This window comes from Saccoglossus kowalevskii, chromosome 10 (genome assembly GCF_978046115.1).
Source record: "Saccoglossus kowalevskii chromosome 10, keSacKowa6.1, whole genome shotgun sequence".
NCBI classification, from domain to species: domain Eukaryota; kingdom Metazoa; phylum Hemichordata; class Enteropneusta; family Harrimaniidae; genus Saccoglossus; species Saccoglossus kowalevskii.
The window spans coordinates 34,152,997-34,167,689 of NC_140650.1; the positions used below are offsets into that span (position 1 = coordinate 34,152,997).

Consider the following 14,693-nt stretch of genomic DNA (forward strand, 5'->3'; position numbering starts at 1 on the left):
TTGATATTGTCTAAACTGTAAGGAGGGTTGACATTGTCTAAACTCCAAGGAGGATTGACATTGTCTAAACTGTAAGGAAGGTTGACATTGTCTAAACTGTAAGGAAGGTTGACATTGTCTAAACTGTAAGGAGGGTTTACATTGTCTAAACTGTAAGGAAGTTTGACATTGTCTAAACTGTAAGGAAGGTTGACATTGTCTAAACTGTACGGTGGGTTGACATTGTCTAAACACTAAGGAAGGTTGACATTGTCTAAACTGTAAGGAGGGTTTACATTGTCTAAACTGTAAGGAAGGCTGACATTGTCTAAACACTAAGGAAGGTTGACATTGTCTAAACTGTAAGGAGGGTTTACATTGTCTAAACTGTAAGGAAGTTTGACATCGTCTAAACTGTAAGGAAGGTTGACATTGTCTAAACTGTAAGGAGGGTTCACATTGTCTAAACTGTAAGGAAGTTTGACATTGTCTAAACTCTAAGGAGGGTTGACATTGTCTAAACTGTAAGGAGGGTTGTAATTGTCTAAACTGTAAGGAAGTTTGACATTGTCTAAACTGTAAGGAAGGTTGACATTGTCTAATCTGTAAGGAGGGTTGACATTGTCTAAACTGTAAGGAGGATTGTAATTGTCTAAACTGTAAGGAAGTTTGACATTGTCTAAACTCTAAGGAGGGTTGACATTGTCTAAACTGTAAGGAGGGTTGTAATTGTCTAAACTGTAAGGAGGGTTGACATTGTCTAAAATCTAAGGAAGGTTGAAATTGTCTAAACTGTAAGGAAGGTTGACATTGTCTAAACTGTAAGAAGGGTTGACATTGTCTAAACTGTAAGGAAGTTTGACATTGTCTAAACTCTAAGGAGGGTTGACATTGTCTAAACTGTAAGGAGGGTTGTAATTGTCTAAACTGTAAGGAAGTTTGACATTGTCTAAACTGTAAGGAGGGTTGACATTGTCTAAACTGTAAGGAGGGTTGACATTGTCAAAACTCTAAGGAAGATTGACATTGTCTAAACTGTAAGGAGGGTTGACATTGTCTAAACTGTAAGGAAGGTTGACATTGTCTAAACTGTAAGGAGGGTTGACATTGTCTAAACTGTAAGGAAGGTTGACATTGTCTAAACTGTAAGGAAGGTTGACATTGTCTAAACTGTAAGGAGGGTTGAAATTGTCTAAACTGTAAGGAAGGTTGACATTGTCTAAACTGTGAGGAAGGTTGACATTGTCTAAACTGTATGGAAGGTTGACATTGTCTAAACTGTAAGGAGGGTTTACATTGTCTAAACTGTAAGGAGGGTTGACATTGTCTAAACTGTAGGGAAGGTTGACATTGTCTAAACTGTAAGGAAGGTTGACATTGTCTAAACTGTAAGGAGGGTTTACATTGTCTAAACTGTAAGGAGGGTTGACATTGTCTAAACTGTAAGGAAGGTTGACATTGTCTAAACTGTAAGGAAGGTTGACATTGTCTAAACTGTGAGGAAGGTTGACATTGTCTAAACTGTAAGGAAGGTTGACATTGTCTAAACTGTAAGGAAGGCTGTCATTGTCTAAGTTCAAGGAAGGTTGACATTATCTAAACTGTAAGGAAGGTTGACATTGTCTAAACTGCAAGGAAGGTTGACATTGTCTAAACTGTAAGGAAGGTTGACATTGTCTAAACTGTAAGGAGGGTTGACATTGTCTAAACTGTAAGGAAGGTTGAAATTGTCTAAACTGTAAGGAAGGCTATCATTGTCTAAACTGTAAGGAAGGTTGACATTGTCTAAACTGCAAGGAAGGTTGACATTGTCTAAACTGTAAGGAAGGTTGACATTGTCTAAACTGTAAGGAAGGCTGACATTGTCTAAACTCCAAGGAAGGTTGAAATTGTCTAAACACTAAGGAAGACTGGTATTGTCTAAACTGTAAGGAAGGTTGACATTGTCTAAAGTGTAAGGAGGGTTGAAATTGTCTAAACTGTAAGGAAGGCTGACATTGTCTAAACTCCAAGGAAGGTTGAAATTGTCTAAACACTAAGGAAGACTGGTATTGTCTAAACTGTAAGGAAGGTTGACATTGTCTAAACTGTAAGGAAGGTTGACATTGTCTAAACTGTAAGGAAGGTTGACATTGTCTAAAGTGTAAGGAAGGTTGAAATTGTCTAAACTCTAAGCAAGATTGACATTGTCTAAACTGTAAGGAAGGTTGACATAATCTAAACTCTAAGGAAGGTTGAAATTGTCTAAACTCTAAGGAAGGCTGATATTGTCTAATCTGTAAGGAGGGTTGACATTGTCTAAACTCCAAGAAGGGTTGACATTGTCTAAACTGTAAGGAAGGTTGACATTGTCTAAACTGTAAGGAAGGTTGACATTGTCTAAACTGTACGGTGGGTTGACATTGTCTAAACACTAAGGAAGGTTGATATTGTCTAAACTGTAAGGAGGGTTGACATTGTCTAAACTCCAAGGAGGATTGATATTGTCTAAACTGTAAGGAAGATTGACATTGTCTAAACTGTAAGGAAGGTTGACATTGTCTAAACTGTAAGGAGGGTTTACATTGTCTAAACTGTAAGGAAGTTTGACATTGTCTAAACTGTAAGGAAGGTTGACATTGTCTAAACTGTACGGTGGGTTGACATTGTCTAAACACTAAGGAAGGTTGACATTGTCTAAACTGTAAGGAGGGTTTACATTGTCTAAACTGTAAGGAAGGCTGACATTGTCTAAACACTAAGGAAGGTTGACATTGTCTAAACTGTAAGGAGGGTTTACATTGTCTAAACTGTAAGGAAGTTTGACATCGTCTAAACTGTAAGGAAGGTTGACATTGTCTAAACTGTAAGGAGGGTTGACATTGTCTAAACTGTAAGGAAGTTTGACATTGTCTAAACTCTAAGGAGGGTTGACATTGTCTAAACTGTAAGGAGGGTTGTAATTGTCTAAACTGTAAGGAAGTTTGACATTGTCTAAACTGTAAGGAAGGTTGACATTGTCTAAACTGTAAGGAGGGTTGACATTGTCTAAACTGTAAGGAGGATTGTAATTGTCTAAACTGTAAGGAAGTTTGACATTGTCTAAACTCTAAGGAGGGTTGACATTGTCTAAACTGTAAGGAGGGTTGTAATTGTCTAAACTGTAAGGAGGGTTGACATTGTCTAAAATCTGAGGAAGGTTGAAATTGTCTAAACTGTAAGGAGGGTTGACATTGTCTAAAATCTAAGGAAGTTTGACATTGTCTAAAATCTAAGGAAGGCTGAAATTGTCTAAACTGTAAGGAAGGTTGACATTGTCTAAACTGTAAGGAGGGTTGACATTGTCAAAACTCTAAGGAAGATTGACATTGTCTAAACTGTAAGGAGGGTTGACATTGTCTAAACTGTAAGGAAGGTTGACATTGTCTAAACTGTAAGGAGGGTTGACATTGTCTAAACTGTAAGGGAGGTTGACATTGTCTAAACTGTAAGGAAGGTTGACATTGTCTAAACTGTAAGGAGGGTTGAAATTGTCTAAACTGTAAGGAGGGTTGACATTGTCTAAACACTAAGGAGGGTTGACATTGTCTAAACTGTAAGGAAGGTTGACATTGTCTAAACTGTAAGGAAGGTTGACATTGTCTAAACTGTAAGGAGGGTTTACATTGTCTAAACTGTAAGGAGGGTTGACATTGTCTAAACTGTAAGGAAGGTTGACATTGTCTAAACTGTAAGGAAGGTTGACATTGTCTAAACTGTGAGGAAGGTTGACATTGTCTAAACTGTATGGAAGGCTGTCATTGTCTAAGTTCAAGGAAGGTTGACATTGTCTAAACTGTAAGGAAGGTTGACATTGTCTAAACTGTAAGGAAGGTTGACATTGTCTAAACTGTAAGGAAGGCTGTCATTGTCTAAGTTCAAGGAAGGTTGACATTGTCTAAACTGTAATGAGGGTTGACATTGTCTAAACTGTAAGGAAGGTTGACATTGTCTAAACTGTAAGGAAGGTTGACATTGTCTAAACTGTAAGGAAGGTTGACATTGTCTAAACTGTACGGTGGGTTGACATTGTCTAAACTGTAAGGAGGATTGACATTGTCTAAACTGTAAGGAAGGTTGACATTGTCTAAACTGTAAGGAAGGTTGACATTGTCTAAACTGTAAGGAAGTTTGACATTGTCTAAACTCTAAGGAGGGTTGACATTGTCTAAACTGTAAGGAGGGTTGTAATTGTCTAAACTGTAAGGAAGTTTGACATTGTCTAAACTGTAAGGAGGGTTGACATTGTCTAAACTGTAAGGAGGGTTGACATTGTCAAAACTCTAAGGAAGATTGACATTGTCTAAACTGTAAGGAGGGTTGACATTGTCTAAACTGTAAGGAAGGTTGACATTGTCTAAACTGTAAGGAGGGTTGACATTGTCTAAACTGTAAGGAAGGTTGACATTGTCTAAACTGTAAGGAAGGTTGACATTGTCTAAACTGTAAGGAAGGCTGTCATTGTCTAAACTGTAAGGAGGATTGACATTGTCTAAACTGTAAGGAAGGTTGACATTGTCTAAACTGTAAGGAAGGTTGACATTGTCTAAACTGTAAGGAAGGTTGACATTGTCTAAACTGTAAGGAGGATTGACATTGTCTAAACTGTAAGGAAGGTTGACATTGTCTAAACTGTAAGGAAGGTTGACATTGTCTAAACTGTAAGGAGGATTGACATTGTCTAAACTGTAAGGAAGGTTGACATTGTCTAAACTGTAAGGAAGGTTGACATTGTCTAAACTGTAAGGAAGGTTGACATTGTCTAAACTGTAAGGAAGGTTGACATTGTCTAAACTGTAAGGAGGGTTGACATTGTCTAAACTGTAAGGAAGGTTGACATTGTCTAAACTGTAAGGAAGGTTGACATTGTCTAAACTGTAAGGAAGGTTGACATTGTCTAAACTGTACGGAGGGTTGACATTGTCTAAACTGTAAGGAAGGTTGACATTGTCTAAACTGTAAGGAAGGTTGACATTGTCTAAACTGTACGGTGGGTTGACATTGTCTAAACTGTAAGGAGGATTGACATTGTCTAAACTGTAAGGAAGGTTGACATTGTCTAAACTGTAAGGAAGGTTGACATTGTCTAAACTGTAAGGAGGGTTGACATTGTCTAAACTGTAAGGAAGGTTGACATTGTCTAAACTGTAAGGAAGGTTGACATTGTCTAAACTGTAAGGAAGGTTGACATTGTCTAAACTGTAAGGAGGGTTGACATTGTCTAAACTGTACGGAAGATTTGCATTGGTATTGCTGTTTAACCATGTCTCTTTATAACAGATACAATCTGAATGAAACGTAAATAGAAAAAAAAACGTCTTCCAATATTAGATAGAACGTTTATGTTCAGCGAAAGGAAGTGTGTTTGGTCTGGGTCTTTTTTGGGGAAAGAAACAACTGAACTCGAGAAATAGTAACAACAAAAATTGTGTGATGAGTTTAAGAACAAATATAGTCGGTACAATACACAAGTGACATATTGGTAATTATAATTAATCTTATAGCGAAGAGTCAATGCTAATACCAATACAATTTCAATATGTCTGCCTGGTCGTATTGTAGTATTATGAGTCACTATTTATAGAGAGACGTAGCTAACAATAATAAACTAATGTTTTGTGTCTGAGTTGAAAACACAAAAACTGCAATTTATTTACTTTTTGTGTTGAAAGCATTGTTTAGTTTCTGTGTTATGGAAACTGTTGATCTGTGTCCACATGGTAGTCTAAACGGTGACGTCAGAGCATACCTGTATAACGTACAGCATTATAATGTCGTGACGACTTCGTATTGTTTGCGCTTGATTCAAATAACAATAAAGGAGTACGTGCGATATCTCATGGTTTTATCTGACCAGTAGAAATCATTGTGTTGGGTCAAAGAGAAGAGAACTGAACCGATATTTATGTTGTAACAACAATTGCTTGGTAATTAGAAACATCAACCATGAATGGTGATATAAATAACTTCTGTGTAATATCGGGGATTGACGTCATATCGTCCGATTGTAAGTCCAGAAAAAAAATGATGGTTCAAAACAATCCGAAAATGAGTTTGTGTGTCTAAGTACCAATCCAACACACGGAATGTACAAATGAATTCAGTAACTGAAAAAAATAGCTCACTTTCAAGTATTTCATGAGGTTTTTATTTTTCAAAATAAGAACACCCTCCTACCCGTAAGGTCTGGACAACACAATTTCATCAAAGTTACATCAAAGCAATAAGATCTTAACACGAATGAAGTGATACTTAAAATTAAACTCTTATATTTCTTTCTAGTTCTAATAATTCTTTGTTGACATGTATTGTTCAATTTGTTATTTGATGCCGTGTATTTAAATATCACCCTCGCTAAACTTGTCGAGACAGGATTCAATGTGTTTGTTCACAATTTGGATTGTAAAACGAGATGGCATTTGTTTTGTCCCGTCCTATTTGATTGACGTCCATTACAATAAACTGTGTTGCACTAGTTGACACAGCGTTGCGTCCAAAATGCGATAAACAGACACAGAGTACGTGTTATTATTGACTCTCAGGTTTTCTGATTTATTTATCTATTGTGCTTGTTTTGTTACACAAATCATTCAAGCATCAACCACGTTAAGTATAGGTAAATCGATACTGCCCATTCTCGTTTCGCCATCATTTACCACATGGTTATTCTAGGCCCGAGGGCTTTCACAAATCGACTGCGTACTAGAGTCCCCTGTATGAGAAATTCGCAATATAATATCGATCGAGTAGATTGAATAGCTTTGACGCGTTGATCCCACATGTACCTGTTACACACAAAAGCGTTATTACATGTGCACGTCATATCCTATGATTCATGTAGAAAGAAGACAAAGCAATGTCCTGTTTAGTCATGTCTATATACACGTATCCGGGACATAACCACTCCCGATTTAATAGATTTGTTTTATATTCAACACGAATTTAGATTTATTTTGAATAGTGTTGATTTGGACAGAATAATTAAAATATTTATATACTATTAACATATATACTACACGAATAGTGCATGTGGAAGAAACTTTGAAACATTCCATAGATTAAGATGCACATTTAAAATGGGTATATGATATATAAAGTCATACCTGGATATTTCTAACAATCAAGATGTGTGTTAGTTATTGCCAAAATTACATGACACTTCATGACAACATTCTCTCAGATACTGTTGTTTCTAAATGTTCGATTTATTGCTGTGCTTTCTCTGGGATGAATTGTATTTTTTGCCAACTTTAATATCCGTGGTATCTGTTTCGGTGGTGGAAAATAAACCTTTGTCTCGTATGACATAGTTCCAGTTCACTGTTCCAGATTTTTCTGCCGATTGATTAGGTGGGTTAACTTGTTTGTAGCATTGGATATCATTGTGCGTAGAGCTTTTTATTGGCAATTCTGGTGTAAAATTTTCCCAAATCACATCATATATTATTTTGTGTTATAAAGGGCGCTTCTTACAATGACGCCTTTGTATTGTGGGGTATCTGTGTACGAGGTACGACGGCAAATCCTCCACTGCATATCGTCGAACTTTCAAGCTGTGTGTGTAGAATACAGGAGTTGCATTTGTATTGCGATTGAGTCCGGAAACTATTGTATGATGTATACCATGACAATCCATACATTGCAATATTTGCAAATAATTGTTTTTAAATAAATTCCATAAAAATGCATTTTGTTTATAAATTACATATTTCATCATTTGACAATTTTGTTTATGAATGGTGGTATTCCTATTTCATTCCATTACGCTGAATTGTGTAATTATAGACAACACAAGTTAACGTTTATGATCAATATTTTGCATTCGGTAATTTACAGTTTTTTGTTCGACAATTTTCTATTTCATTTGAAATAACAAAATTGCGTTTATGGAATGAATTATTTACTTGTTGCAACACTGTATAAATGATGAGTTCGAGTACGCCCCCTCAGGCTGAATGATTTCTATTGGCTCACGCTACATGCACCTATTACTTACTTATCGATTGCACACATTTCAGTTAAAATCTATAAATATGCAGACCAATGTTTCTTTAACCCGTTTCACGATACTACATCCGCGCATAGATATGTCACGTTATAGACATAACTCTGGGCATAGCAATGCGAACAGAGTTAGTCGTTATATGGTTTGTAACATATACCTTAAAAGACAAGGTCTATGTTTGTAATAACCTTCGAAATAGTCGAGCATTTCGGCATAAACAACCGTGACGAGTGGAAGGTATTATAGATCTATTGGCTCGCCACTGGTGGCGCTATTCACAGAACGTTCAACACAAGAATGTCTCTGAAACCACAGTCACTCTGTCGTTGATATTGTGCTACACATCTTTTTGACTCCCGTGTGCGAAGCACAAAAAGGGAGTCTTTGCAGTTAGTGTGTGTATGTGTGTGTGTGTGTATGTGTGTGTGTGTGTGTGTGTGTGTGTGCGTGGGTGTGTCCATCTGTTCCACTGATATCTCAAGAACCATACATCAGTTTTTAGTGAAACTTGGTGCATAGATGCTCTGGGCCAATGCGCAGATTTGATTAGGTTTTGGTAAAAATCCATGCATATTAATTACCTAATTTGCATGATAATTAGCTGATTTTTAGCTGTTCCATGACTGCTCCACTGATATCTAAAGAACCACTCATTGTATTTTGATGAAACTTGGCACACAGATGCTCCAAACTAATGCGCAGATTTGAATAATTTTGGGTAAAAATCTGTGCAATATTAATTACTTAATTTGCATAATGATTAATCAATTTTCGGCTTTTCCACTGATATCTCAAGTACTAATCATCACATTTCAATAAAACTTGGTACATAGATGTCATAGGACACTGCACAAACCTGATAGTTTTTAGGGTAATGTCAGTATATAATAATTAGCTAATTTGCATAATTAATTAATTTTCAGCTTTTGATATTTCAAGTAGTAATCATCACATTTCAATGACACTTGGTACATAGATGTCATAGGACACTGCACAGACCTGATAGTTTTTAGAAAGAAAGAAAGAAAGAAAGAAAGAAAGAAAGAAAGAAATGGGTAATAAAACAAAACAACTTCAACCTTTAAACCATTAGGGATGTTCAAATGGGACATATTTAGCATATTATTGACTTTAAGACAATAAAATCTCGCAAAAACCCATGAGAGACGTGGACTACTATGTCTAACTTACACAAACTTTTAGATAGTTTTTCCACAAGTGATAATATTGATAATTCCTTGAAAAATATAGTTTCATGGACTGGAAAGTCTATGGAAGACAAACTGCTAGATAACTTTAACAATTGCAATGTGACACTTTCTTCTAGGTGTGATAGACTCAAATAACCCAGAGTAAATACAGTGAGAGGAGCCAATCAAACACAAACATCTGTAAACATAAAAATCAATCAACATATATAAATTAAGTTTTATTTATTTAAATATTTTCCATTTGTTATTACCATATAGACATTATTTTCATGAAGAGAATTTAAAGTTATCATCAAACCTTTCATCAAAATAATAAAGAAAGCTAATGTAGACAATTATGCAAAAATATTTGAATTTTGTTGTTGCCATTTTATAATTAATTGTTGTGTTTATATTGAACATTTGTAAGGTAAATTGAGCCAATAACCTGTAAACAAATTTTGAATACTATGTTTACAGGTGTACAGTCAGCGATCAGTTGCCACTGAACAATATCAAGACACAATGTTGACTTTCAGAAAGCTTCATTAAAAAATGAAATATCTGATTAAGCAGGAACTTTGAATATAAGTTAGTAAATAATTATCAAATTGATGTATGAAAAAAACAAATTACCCATCCACTGTGATATTTCCATTGTACATTAATATATTGAAATAAATTTGATAACAAATGCTTATGTACCTTGCATATTGTAAGTTTTTACAGGTATGTACGAATGGTAATCTGATATTACAAAACTATGGTTTTACATACTGTAAAATACTTTATTTCCGCTTGGAATTTCTACATTCAACTCATCAAAAATCAGTGAAAATAAATTCCATACAAAACGCCCAAAAAGCTTTTTCAGTGAAAATTAATTCCAGCCAAAATAAATTATTTCACAGTAGTATTCAAATAACAGAAAGTTTCACTTATGAAAAATGCGTATATGGTATAGATTGTTGAAATTTTACAATAAATAGTTCAATTTCTAGTATATGCAAACACAAAAACTGACAATAAACAATTTATATTCTCTAAAAAAAAGTTACTAAACCTTGTCCACAATCTCTTTATACAAAAGTATAGTACCGTATATATTCAATATGCAAATGCAAAATTAAACATTGCATTGTGGGTAGAATTGTATAAAATGTTTCTATTCTTATGTTGTCACTATGTATTATGTATTTAGTTTACACAATGGGAGTATAGTGTCTGCTTTCTTCTTCACTCATAATCATATGAATAGTTTTGTCTTTATTTAAGGTATGTATGGGCAAACCTGTGAAGCTTAGAAAGAACTGTAAAACATTGTAACCCACATAATTGAAATTCTCTGTTAACAAAAACTTGGAAGAAGACTGACAAACACAACAAAACCCATGAAAAGTATAAATAATATGACTGGTGTGAGAAGTTTCCACAATGGCCACAGACCAACATTCAAGCTGTAAGGTAAGGAGAGATAACAGTTATAATAACAAACGACTGGTCATGAGACGTATGTACTAAAAATATAATAATACACCATGCAATGCAGTTATTTGTCTAATTGCAAGTATGAAGCCATATTTCAGTTGCAACAAACAAGTCATTGTAGTCCTCATTGTAATTATAGAAAATGTTTACATGTAACAGTAAAATTTTAATAATTTTGAAGCTCCTTGCCATATGTTCGTATTATCAACATATACACAACTATGGTGTTGTCTGCCATTACCTGAGTCCCCTCACAACTCAAATATACCCAAGTATTGAGTTGACACATTTATTTTCTACTGATTTGTCATAAACTACATGTAAAACTATATATAAAATAGGTTTTATTTGATTCTTTTTGAATTCCACTACTCAGATATAGCAGTAGTGACAATTGTGGAGGCAAAGCTTGAGACTCCCCACAGGCATTATGTGAAGAACATTTCCCCCGGAAGCCTGAATATGAAATATATTAAATTAAACAAAAAACTACATTGTCATAAAATAATGATAAGAAGAAATAGTTTTACAGAATGAAACTCACCATAATGATCCAAGTGCAAAACAAGCAGTAGCAAATGGAATTGCAAATGGAAAATGCTTCTCCCAGTCATCTGATGAGATTTTACGAATCCAACTACATACCACAACGAAATATATTCCTATGAATACATTTACACCAATCAGCACCACACCAATATTGAACCAATATCTGAAATTAACAAGTCCATTACTTGAAACTATTTGTATTTTATTGCACTTGATGTGCAGTCAAATTAGTAATTTATGAAATTGTGAATAAATTAACATTTATTGCCTGCAGTTTTTTGTTGAGTGTCCAAATTTATTATCACAAATGCTGAAAGAACTTCCTTCATAATAAATTTTTTTTTTCTACTGAAATATTTCTCTCAATTACCCACACACTATAAGAAACAATCTAGTCTTACATAATTGTAAGATCTAACATACCGATTTATCCTGGGGTCTACTTGAATGGCAATAGCAAAGTCTGTGTAATAAAACACAGCAGCTGATGCAACCAGCCAAAAAAATGAAGATAAGTTGTATGGTGACTGAGGTTCTTTCTTTTTGCTGGCTTTCTGAAGTATCTCTTCTCCTTCTTTGTCAAAATCTGCCAAACCTAGACAATGTCAAAGAATGGTTATTGTATGATGTAGATTTACATTCAATGTTACTTTTCTAACAAAGGTAATTGATTAGAATGTAAATACACCCATGAATGTTGCTAACTGTCATTTTTTGTAACTATTAATAAAGATAAGATAAGATAACTTTATTGACGATATTCTTTCTATAGAAGATGAACATAGTCAAGTATAATAAAAAAAAGTAAAAAGGATAATCAAAAAACTCAGTAAAAGGCAGTTACAAACTAGTACAGAATCAGGTGTTTTACTATTATTAATACACACCTGTTTGCATTATAAACACACCAAGCTTAATGTGGTAGTTTGTCATAATGTAAATAAATTTATCGGAATGATCTATTAAAGTAAAATGTAATGGTACTCATACTCAACTGAGTTATTGTCACATCTTGTGCAGATTCTGTGTTCCAGTTTTGTGTTTGGTCTAGTATATCTCCCTTTCTCAATCATAAGTTGATGGTCACTTATTCTTAACTTACAAATATATTTTCTTCATTTTGAATAAAGATTTAAATTCAAATGAGAGGTTGTGATTTGCTATTAGAGTGTACTTGTACTGTATAGACAAGGCTGATTGCTGAAGCCAAGGTTATTTCAATGATTGTATTCATCTACACCAGTGATGTCGAAATCACAGTTGCTGTCACTGGTTGAAAAGTTTTCAACTGCTGTTCTGATTTTTGAATTATTATTTAAATATTAAAAGTTAATTGTAAAGCATATCCATGGGTAATCCAAATCAGAGTTTCTTTTTTCAGGGACATTTACACTCAATGTAAGTAAGTCAGTAGCAGGGTTATAGAAAATAGAAAGTGTCTGTCTATAACTTTATCAAAATGGAAGATAGCAATTGCTAGTCAATAACCACAGACTTGCAATTAATTTTTTGTTAAATATTTGTTAGTTATTTTGTCATTTATTGGTAATTTGAGTACATAGTCACTTCCCCTGTACAAACTATCTGTCTCATTAAGTATCTACGCCCTACAATAAAAGTATCATACAAGTATATGGGAATATTTATAAAGATGAAGGGAATGATTTTGTTGCACTTCTATTAGAGAGACACTTGTAATAGAACAAATATGCTACATTACACATACATATTTGCTTCTTTTCGTTCAAATTTATTATTATTTGTTAAACTTTTCAGATTAACAATTGACATACAACAAAGTCATATAAAATTAATGAAATGCAGAAGTAGTGATTTGTGCGAGCATGGCACATTGTAGTGCATTTAGTAATTATGGTTTTTAGTATATAATTATGCAGTGGCTTTGTGGATTTCGTATACATCATTACCAACGCAACCGGCCAACAACACTCACAGCGACAACATGAACATCGTATCGCGCCAACGTTATAAAATGATAATAATCCAAATAAATATCATGACAGAAACACACAATAGCATTAGGTAGTATACAAACTGTGATATTCAATACATACTTTTCCCATACAGGTTAAGAAAATGTTCGGAAAATCGTTTTCTCGCTCGGAGCGTCGAATCGTCTGCCATTTTCAAGTAACTTCCGGGTTGTATGTTTGTTTGGTGTTTCTTTTTTGAGCTCACGAGTTCACAGTTCGACGTAGTTTGGTTTGGCTTCTCTTGCAATTCTCGATTTTTGAGTTTGATCATCTTAAACATCCTGTGGTCACATTCTGGTCAGATTCCTGACAATTACGTATAACAGGCGCACTTTCAGTTCTATTTCCTTCAGTTTTAACAGACATTCAAATTCGGTTAATTCATCACAGACTGAGTGGTTGGATATCGATTACTAGTACAGAGTAGCTGGGTATTGAGGGTAGGTACGTACGCAACAATCCAGATTGCCGGCGATTACAGGTGAAGAGTCACGCTGCTTGTAGATTACCAGCTGATTAACTTTTGAATTTTTAGGTAAAGATTCAGTCTAGATTTGCATAAAGCGTATAATTGTTGTCAGGGAACTCAAATTAAACAAAATTAGTCTCATTCTGCGAGGCCTGTTGGACTCACTGACTGTGTTCTGTGTGTATGCTGGTCTCTGCAGAGTCTTTACAAATGTTATGCAAATCTAATATTCAACTTATAGGAGTTATATTATGGTTGTGTAGCATTTAAAGCCATGAAGTATAACTTTAACACATCTAGTATATTCATAGATCACATAAGTATTCTATTCTATTCTATTCTATTCTATTCTATTCTATTCTATTCTATTCTATTCTATTCTATTCTATTCTATTCTATTCTATTCTATTCTATTCTATTCTATTCTAAGTCTGTATTTTAGGAGAGCATATTACTAACATCTAGCTGGTTCTCATGATCAACAGTATAAACATTCTGTTCACTTATTTCTAAAAATAATTTATTTTATCAAAATTTTAACCAATATCTTGAAAATTGTACATGCTATTAACACAAAAATTGAACTTGTTTTATTATTATTATTAATAATAATTTTGTAGTATCTTTAGAAATACAAAGTTTCTATCAGTTTATAACAATAAAAATAAGTTCTGATAGCTAATACTGAGACAGGAAAGAACGTAGGCTTAAGATTGACAAGTTTGAAGATAATCAGATAAAAAATTGTAAACACAAGTAAAATGTCATCAAATTAACTGTGATACAATATGAAAATGTTTTCTTGAAAACTTTGGCAAGTGAAAATGGCAATGTTAAACTCTATTAAACAGTGGTAACATCAGTGAAATCCATGAAAACTTATTTTGGAAGGGCTGTTAATAATCAGTTTGAGATGGTTATTACAAATTTATTTGATCCATTCACTTGAATGGTTTAATCCTGAAGTATAAGTCATTCTCCGAAAACTTTTATAATGAGTG

General features: G+C 34.1%; 2 protein-coding genes across 5 annotated transcripts in view; one reads left to right on the plus strand and one right to left on the minus strand.

Annotated features, from left to right (window-relative positions):
• Positions 1 to 9,420: 9,420 nt before the first annotated feature.
• On the minus strand, positions 9,421 to 13,503 carry LOC102804441 (transmembrane protein 128-like). Its single transcript, XM_006815171.3, has 4 exons — positions 13,305 to 13,503; positions 11,653 to 11,824; positions 11,225 to 11,392; positions 9,421 to 10,649 (listed from the first exon to the last, which is right to left on the minus strand). The coding sequence occupies exons 1-4, from the start codon at positions 13,501 to 13,503 to the stop codon at positions 10,541 to 10,543; spliced, it is 648 nt and encodes a 215-aa protein (XP_006815234.3). The 3' UTR covers positions 9,421 to 10,540.
• Positions 10,567 to 14,693, plus strand: part of LOC102805737 (sideroflexin-1-like) — a 28,718-nt gene continuing 24,591 nt past the window's right edge. The window contains exon 1 of one of the 4 annotated variants that reach the window (XM_085504546.1): positions 10,567 to 10,656. In XM_085504546.1, coding sequence (XP_085360672.1) covers positions 10,627 to 10,656 — 30 coding nt within the window. In that variant the 5' untranslated portion in view covers positions 10,567 to 10,626. Of the gene's footprint in view, positions 10,657 to 13,425; positions 13,759 to 14,693 lie in introns of those variants that run through there. The other 3 variants (XM_085504549.1, XM_085504547.1, XM_085504548.1) reach the window with 3 other exon arrangements.

Bases quoted from the DNA above. Each gene is read 5' to 3' on its own strand.
- LOC102804441 (XM_006815171.3), bottom strand. From the start codon at position 13,503: ATGTTTAAGATGATCAAACTCAAAAATCGAGAATTGCAAGAGAAGCCA. The intron at 11,825-13,304 runs GTATGTATTGAA...GACATTGTCTAG, and splicing joins TCTTAACCTGTATGGGAAAA to GTTTGGCAGATTTTGACAAA. The intron at 10,650-11,224 runs GTGAGTTTCATT...CTTACCTTACAG, and splicing joins TTTGCACTTGGATCATTATG to CTTGAATGTTGGTCTGTGGC.